The 8,684-nt window shown below is 34.9% G+C and overlaps 2 protein-coding genes across 2 annotated transcripts; one reads left to right on the top strand and one right to left on the bottom strand.

Moving 5' to 3' along the window:
- The first annotated feature begins 86 nt into the window (after positions 1 to 86).
- LOC129810081 (uncharacterized) lies at positions 87 to 3,834 on the top strand. The gene is made up of 3 exons (XM_055860336.1): positions 87 to 718; positions 3,190 to 3,286; positions 3,362 to 3,834. The coding sequence occupies exons 1-3, from the start codon at positions 608 to 610 to the stop codon at positions 3,733 to 3,735; spliced, it is 582 nt and encodes a 193-aa protein (XP_055716311.1). The 5' UTR covers positions 87 to 607; the 3' UTR covers positions 3,736 to 3,834.
- LOC129810069 (dimethyladenosine transferase 2, mitochondrial) lies at positions 3,784 to 8,655 on the bottom strand. The gene is made up of 3 exons (XM_055860317.1): positions 7,919 to 8,655; positions 7,721 to 7,860; positions 3,784 to 4,534 (listed from the first exon to the last, which is right to left on the bottom strand). The coding sequence occupies exons 1-3, from the start codon at positions 8,556 to 8,558 to the stop codon at positions 3,842 to 3,844; spliced, it is 1,473 nt and encodes a 490-aa protein (XP_055716292.1). The 5' UTR covers positions 8,559 to 8,655; the 3' UTR covers positions 3,784 to 3,841.
- Positions 8,656 to 8,684: the final 29 nt, after the last annotated feature.

Genomic DNA, 8,684 nt, shown 5'->3' with positions numbered 1-8,684 from the left:
GGTTTATGCACTTTTTCACCATCAGCAAACACTATAAAACTCTTTTTCATCACTTTTCTCTCCATTCGACCAGCCACACATATACATTCTTTTTTTTTACTTGACAAACTGTCAAACTCTCATGGCTGCCAACATTTCAAATTGAAAAACAACCGCAAAACTGCAAAGCGCGCCCAAAAAGTTGAAAAACTGGATTTTCTGCCCATGACTAAAATTGTTTATTTAATTTAAAGTAGTTCTTTCACAGTCCCCATCTGCAAAATTTGCATACTATAAATATCCAAAATCTTATTCATTCACGTGTATCAAGAACAGAATAAAATTATATTGCAAAAATTGAGATCACATCGTTTGAAAACCTCAATTTTAAATATTTTAAAATTCAACAAATCGCAGGTCAACGAAAATATCAGAAATTTGTGGAATTCCCATGTTTTTGCTGTCTCACATTATGTACACGGATTATATATTCATTCAGGCACTTCCATATGCGCCTCTCTTGAGAAGACAATTCAGTCGTGTTGGAGCTTCTGAACAAGATCATCGTCGTTCTCTTTTCTACGTTCATTCTCAGTTTAATTAGTTCCTGTGTCATCACAATAAAAAAATGTACTTTAGTGCTCTTCTCATCCTATCAGTGGCCTTCGTGGCAGTAATCGGGCAGGATTTTGGATATCCAGGCGAGAGTGAGGAGGACAAGAGGATGAAGAATGTACAGGTCAGTCAGACTTCCTTCACTCTGTGGTCATGAGATTATTGCGATTATGTTGCTCGGGTTATCGCCAAGATATTGCTAATGTTAATGGTTTGTGTACACACACACTCCCTAAAATAATTCCATGAACGCGTCAGATTTTTGAAGAAATACGACCTTAATTAAAAACCCTGCCCTATCTACTATAACTATAGGTACAAAATAGTTCATCATTGAGGTGAATAACCTCTTTTAATAACGCTCTCGAGCATAAAAGTTTATTTTGAATTTCAAATCAAAAAAATTTTGCTCTTTATGCAAATTAAAATATTGTGTTTAATAAATAAGGAAAATATTTACTTACATAAAATGATTTATGACCAACGCACAATAACTTTTGTGTTGTAAACATGTTTTTGGCATTTCAGTGAGAGCGAACGATTTGTGACAAAAAGTCACAAATCGAAAAATTCAAAATTCAATATCTTCAAAAGATAGCGGCTTAAATTTTTTTCTATAGATAGCCTCCATAGATCTTCTTGAATGTCGTAAGTTTCTTAGAATTCGAATAAGGAATTTAGAAAATAAAAAATATCGAAATTTAGAGCCCTATTTTTGAAATATTTCCCTTGCAGAAGATAAGAATTATTACCTACTTATTTTCCAAAATTGATGCACTGGTAAATATTTTCTAAATAATTTGGATTTTTTTTAGAATTTATTATTTATTTATAATTTTATTTTAGAATTTCACAAAGGTTCTTTTCTCCAGAAATCCTTTTATTAAAAATGGCCACTTGGGGCAAAAAGTAACAAAAGCTATAGAGCAAGAAGTAACAAAAAAGCGAAGCAATTTCTGATGTCTCACGGCGAAAAGAAACGTCATTATCATGTCTCGCCGCTTGTTGTTTGCATTGGTCAAACGATTTGCAGTCTTTTGTGTGTGTGTTTTTTTTTCTAAAATAGCTTGAAAAGCGCTTTCCTCGTTTTCTCATTTTTCTCGCAGAGAAAACGATGTTTTACAAAGGTGTAGATGAATAAATTTTCTATGAAAATATGTCGTCTCGGTATTTTTTCAAATTTACGGAAGTCTGTAATGAAGGGAATCAAAATATGATAATATTTTCAGGTGCATAATCCCGTAGTGCATAATATCGGGACTGAGTGTATTTAAATGCGATTTTTTTCATCAAATCTATAAATCAATACGAATGGATTTCATTTTATCTAGTTAAAAGTATATCAACCTTATCAACATAAAATTATTTTGATCAGTCTAAAAGTTCGATACGTTCAATAAAATATTGAAAATTTGCTTGAGTTTCTCGGGTTTCGCTATGCAATTTTTGGGTTTCTCGGGTCTCGCGATGCAGAAATTGGGTTTCTCGGGGTTCGCGATGCAAAGAGCGGAGTTCTCGGGTTTCGTGATCCAATTTTTGGGTTTCTTGGGGTTTGCGATCCAATTTTTTGGATTTCTCGGGTTTCACGATGCAAAAATTGGGTTTCTCGGGTCTCGCGATGCAGAAATTGGGTTTCTCGGGTTTCACTATCCAGTTTTTGGGTTTCTCGGGGTTCGCGATGCAATTTTTGGGTTTCTCGGGTTTCGCGATGCAAATTTTGGGTTTCTCGGGGTTCGCGATGCAATTTTTGGGTTTCTCGGGTTTCGCGATGCAAATTTTGGGTTTCTCGGATTTCGCGTTGCGTTTCTCGAACAATTTACAAGGGTTTCTCAATATGAGTTACCCCTTGCTTAAAACTAATCCGAAATGATTAACTGCTTTTTAATATTTTGTTATGAATTATTTACTTACTTTTAATATCAAAGATTTACTATTTCTTTTTAAGCGACGACGCGACGTTTCGTAAAGTATTCTTGGAATTTTGGGAAACTTTTTTGGTTCCTTATGGCTCTGGTACACCTTTTAGATCAGGAAAATTTCATGTAATCGAAATTCACACATCTTTCTTTTTCAAACGTTTTGCATATGTTTATCCCACTCTTTCAGACTTTTCTTCTTCATTTAAACATCAGATCAATTTAAATTTAGTTCAATCTAATTTTGAGCGCGAAAGAATGAGATAGACATATGCAAACGTGTGAGAAAAAAAGTGATGCGAAGGTTGTTTATTGAATTCTTTAATTTGATGATCCTATTCTTTACACTATCACTGTATTTATTGAAAATTCATTTTGAAAAAAAAGCTTCACTATCTCCATTATGTTCTCAAATAGAGGTCAATCTTGTTGATCATCAAACAATTTTAATGACCTTATTTCAATGAGATAAATTTTTCACTGATCAAAAACCCATTTTTTCAATTTATCTTGCTGATTTCCAATTGATGACTCAAATTGCAATTTGTTTATATTTGATAAGTATCACTTCTCAGAAAACTAATGGGAATTTCTCTTTACGCAATTAAGTTCTAAGAATTTTTCAAAGCAGGGCAGAATTTTGTAAAAAATAAAAAATAAATAAATAATTTACTTACAGAACAGGAAGCCAATTTTTGTACCTGGAAGATGCAACGATAATGAGTATCTGTATCCAGGAGATCATGCTGACGAATGGGTCTGTGATTGCCAGCCAGGTGAGCATCTTTTGAATGTTCTTGAGGGCAATGAACGATATTTTTGAAGGTCAAAAGGGATTTTTTTTCTTTAAGGATTCGTCTACTATCCGGACACGAGTGTGTGCTATTTGGTGCATCGCCGGGGACCTTGCCAGGAGAATCAGATCTTAATTCTGCCAAAGGGTAAAGTGATACCTGAATGTGTGACGAATCCATGCGGCAATGATGGTCTGGTTCGCTTTCAAAATGCCTGTTATGAACTGCACAAAGCCGGTCCCTGTCGCTTCCCCGAATTGAGCAATGTGGTGGATGTCAATGTGACCACACTGGAAATTCAATGTCAGAAGCTCTCAGTGGATCTGTCCAATCGCTTCAGCGAAGACGAGATAAAGCAATATGAAGTTCAAGGCGAAGTACCGGCATGTGCAAAAGGCAGCAAGCGCCAAATCAACGGCCAATGCCAATAATTTTAGGATTAAAGCCGGTGCAACTCGATAAATTTGCCCAGATTAGTGTTAATTTATATAAAACTTTTTTTTTATTATTATACTCTCGAAAGACTCGCAGCATGTCTTATCTCTCTGCTTCATCGTCTTCTGCTGCTGCTGGTTTCTCCACAAAACCACCAACTTGATCCTCGGTCGTTGCGTCTTGATCTTGTGCAAACATCTTGATCAGACTGTTCTCCATGAGAGACAAGAACGGACTCTGCTTGTACTCTGGCCAATTGCGAAATTGCTGGAAGAGCGATAGCATCTCCGAGGGCGTCAGATCACCAAACTGCGTGAAAATATTTATATCTTGTCGATGATCACTTTTTGAGATTGGCCGACAAGGCTGCACAAATTCTGGAAGTTCCCCATTTCTGGGATTTTCCCCATCCTGCCTCATTGGCATCGGCGACACTTTCTGCGATATCAGACGCAGCCCACAGTAGGGAATCCATTTTTCCAGGGACGGAATCACACGATTCGTCCGACTGATCATATTTTGCTTGACGAAAAACCAAAGTGCCTGCATGTCATCAGGAGAACAGAGGTCATAAGCTTCCCTCCTGGGAGCAATTCGCACTAAATACAAACTATCTGCATCGATAGAGTTCACCTTGGACAACTTATTGTGCTTTGCATGATTGTAATCATGCTGCCAGGGCAGAAAAGCTTTTCTCGGCACTTTCTGAATGAACTCATACTCAAAGAATATTTGAAAGAGCACAGACATGTATCTGTACAACAAATACCCAGCGTCTTTTGAGCATGTCAATTGCTAGAATAAGGAAAATTCCTTCCTTATTCATTTATTTTTAAATAAAAAATATTTAAAGGGGGAAGTATCTCCAGATGAATTTATTTTTGGTAATTTATATTTAACAGTAAGTACCAACTGTGAAATATTTTTGATAATGGCTCCCTTTTTTTCTCGAATAATTTGCATATAGATGTTTCATTCTTTCGCACTCAAAATTCGATTGAACTAAATTGAATTTGGTGTGAAGTTCAAAAGAAGAAGAGGGATAGATCTACAGTACACTTTCGCTTATCCGTGAGAGCGGGACCAAAATGTCACGCGAATTTTGAGATAGACACACATCAAATTGTTTGAAATCCAACGATTTTTTTGTTTACATTGAAAATTTGTGGAATATTGTATCCTGACCTCACTGAATCGACTTTCTCTCTGAACATGTGTGCTGTCTAAAAAAGTTACAGTGAGAAAGAATTATAGTAGATAGAGCACATTTGCTTTAACAGAAAACCCAAAATGGGGACAATATGTCAACAAAATTTATAAAATTCAACTGTCTCACGGATTTTTTTATGTCTGTTTACGAAATGTTTGAGAAAGAAAACGATGTGAATTTCGATAACATGAAATTTTTCAGATCTAAAAGATGTGCCAGAGCCATTCGCAGAGTGAAATTCGCTTCTAAAATAATCAAATTTTCTCATCAATTTTGAGATAATGAATTTTATCTCTTCGGCATCGGCATGGAAAACTTTATGAAATCAAAATTCTAATCTCTTTCGTCCTCAGGCATTTTATGTACTTTTATCCTTCTCTTTACATTCAAAAGAAGAAGAAAAGTGCGAGAGATTGGATTAAGCTATTCAAAACGTTTAAGAAAGTAATGATCTCTACACATTATTGCGAGCAACGCGAGCAAGTTTCGTCAAAAATAGTGTGGCTGTGAATTTTAATTTCATAATACTTTCTAGATCTAAAAATTATGCCGGATCCCTAAAAATCTAAATCTAAAAGAAAAATTAAAAATGTAATATTTAGTCAAAATTAAAGATCCCTGACCTGATGCTGAGTTAACCCTTTAAGGACGATTGGAACACCGGTGTTCCATACAGAAAATAATTTTTCCTGACTACCTAAAGTTAGTTTTTCCTTATATTTGTACGTTTTTGCAAAGTAGAAGATTGAAGGAATCTAGGATATTTTTTGCAAGTCTCTAGCTATTTTCTGTATAGTAAATTTTTAAGCTCAAAAATGACGAATTTTAAAATTCTCATAACGAAAATAAATTTTAATTTTTTTTACACTTTTTTACACTGATTCCTGATTACTGATTTAGCTAATTAAAAAAGTCTCCAAAGAGCTCCTAAGCTGTTTTCGTATTCAGACACATCAGTGTAATCAGCAAATTACTCATTAGCCGCTGATTTATTCTCGACAACCTCTCGCAGTGGCCGATAAACTGATTTAAGTTAATATTACATTTATGAAAATTTATTATTAGTGATCCGTATATTTTTTTTCACGCGATTTTCTTTAAAAATTATGTAAATAAGGTCTTGTATTTCTATTATTTTTATTATCTGTCATTTTTTTAATTCTTAAAACAATATTTTGTGGCAATCTACAAAGGACCACCGAAACTGCAATTAGAAAATAACTATGAAGAGCTCGATATTAATTTTTTCGAATACTGAGGGAAATTATCTTAAAAATCCTTATTTAGTTTTTGCCTTCCGTATTCCAAATCATGAAAGTTTTTCTTCCAGGATATGATTGACTTCTTGGACTCCATTATGTTGAAATTTTTTCATTCAGAAGTTTTTTTCTAGCTCGCATGTCTCGGATATTTTTCCAACTTGAAGAATATAAAATAACCTGTTGGGATTTCTTGTGACGTTTTTGAAGACGACTGTAAAAACACAAACAAAGGGTTTTCGGGAGCAGCAATTCGTCTTCCGGAAGCCTCCTCTGTGTCCAAGACTTCTTCTTGCCTTGCTCTAACATCGATGTGAATAATTGTTGACAAAGTGAGGGGTGATACAATATTTAACTTTCGGAGACCTTGTATATTAATGGTTTGCGATGGATTTAAATGAAGATTTTCACACTACATATTCTGTATCAGGCATTAAATATCGAATGACAAAGGAATTAATTAATATTATGATATGAAATTGTTAAATTTTAGGTAATTATTCCATGAATTTTACAAAAATGACAGACCTCTTTGAGGATTCTGAATTCCCGTCAAACTGCAAACTCTCCACAAACTCTGTCAAACTGCAAACTCTGCGATAATCAGTACCCATTAGGAGCTTTTTTGGAGAAAGCTCATAACCTATGAATAACTACGCACATTTGTTTATTAATCAGCCAAACAAATCAGATAAATCTCTGAATTGACCCCTTAAGGTTATACGGGCTACAAACCTAAGACTTAGCCATCTGGCTTAGCTCCTCTAATTCCTAATCAAGTATTGTTTTTTCAGGAAATTGTTGTTTAGGATTGAAAATTTAGGACAAATAATTCATTATATTTTAAAAAATCAATAAAATTGCTTGTTTAAGATTTTTGAGACCTACGGGAACTGGGCTAAACCTCCAGTCTGAAGCCGGCATTATTGCGATTTGTGCGTCAAGGCAAGAAATTAAATTTGAGCAGCCAAAAATCAGATTTGATCCTTACAGTATTTAGGACTACGGCTTTGGCAAACCTTTTAGGTCTGGAAAATTTCAAAAAGTCTTAATTCGAATCTATTTCTTTCCCATACGCTGTATAAAGATTTAGGATCTTAAATGAGAAAAAAATATTTACCAATTTAAACGCTTATTTTTAATTTTTTACTGTCCATATTTTTTCTTGTGTAAAATTGAAAATATAAGAACAGTAGCATGAAAAGCTTTAAATATTTGCCAAGCTTTACTTAAAATTTAATTTCATCTTACTATTATTCCATTAAAAATTTTTACTAAAAATTTCAGCATTTATCTGAACATCAAACACAAATTGATTTTAAATTTTTTTGATTTAGTTTGTAACAAAATTATTAAGTTTCTTTAATTAGAAAGAACCAGAATTGCATTGATAGCAAAGTAATTTTCAGGAGTAGGATTACTTATCTTTTTTTTCAATGTTATTTTATTTTTTCTTGATCAGATACTTCCCCCTTTAAAAAATTTTGTAGAAAAAATTGTAAATGTACTTACAATGTAGATGGGAGGAGGAACGACCAGGAACATTTCGCATCTGCCGTACGTTAGAAAACTGCTCTGGTAAACCAAAGAATTCACCAGATGCTTGAAGAAGTTCCCAGAGCCAATAGCTCCAACGATTCTGGCATTGGGCTCTGCAAGAATCAACTTTTAAAATCCCTAAATCGAATGGAAGGAAAAGAAATGAATTACCTTCAGTCCAATCTCTCTTGGGCAGCTTTCCGTCTAGAAGTTTTTGCACCCGATCCCCGTTGTCCAGTTTGTCCTGGTATGCAATTCTCCACAGAGCAGTCAGATCCTCTTTCTTCAGTGACACCCTGTCCAGATGCTCAGAGACAATCTTCTCGAGATTCTTGGAAAATTCCTCAACAGATTCGAACAAGTGAATCTTCTGACTGGTGACTCTGAGTAGCTGCTGTGTGAGAATTCCACATCCTGGATTAATTTCCAAGATTGGGGTGTCTTTGGAAGAGCTCGCAGCTACGCAATCTGCAATATTCCTGGCCACTGTTTCATCTGCGATGTACAAATGATTTGGGGTGTTTAGTTTCTTGTTGAAATAAGTCCGAGGGAAGCTTCCTAGAGTGTTCCTCTGTTTTTCTGATGTGAAATAGGCCAGGAGATCTTCCTGAGGGCTTTCACTGTCTTTGGTTTTTGTCTTGCGTTTCCTCCTTACTCTTTCCGGCTCCAGTTTTTCCGGGAGTACTGCTGTTGAACTTAACCTCAAAAGTTGCACATTCCATTTCTCACCCTGCAGGATGGTAATTCTCGAATTTCTTTTGCAGTAGCGAGAAAGGAATTTAATACAAGGATTTCTGGGTATAGCAATCATATCAATTATCGCGTATTATTAGAGAAAACTCAGGATAAAAGGTAAGAGAAAAAAACAAAACACACAAGTCAAAAATAGTTCACTCGAAAATGTTGGTAGCCGTGTGCGAAACAAATATATTTGTCT

The sequence above is a fragment of the Phlebotomus papatasi genome, chromosome 1 (assembly GCF_024763615.1).
Source record: "Phlebotomus papatasi isolate M1 chromosome 1, Ppap_2.1, whole genome shotgun sequence".
NCBI lineage: Eukaryota > Metazoa > Arthropoda > Insecta > Diptera > Psychodidae > Phlebotomus > Phlebotomus papatasi.
The sequence above is the reverse complement of the archived record's forward strand: the minus strand, read 5'-3'. Positions and strand labels throughout refer to the sequence as shown.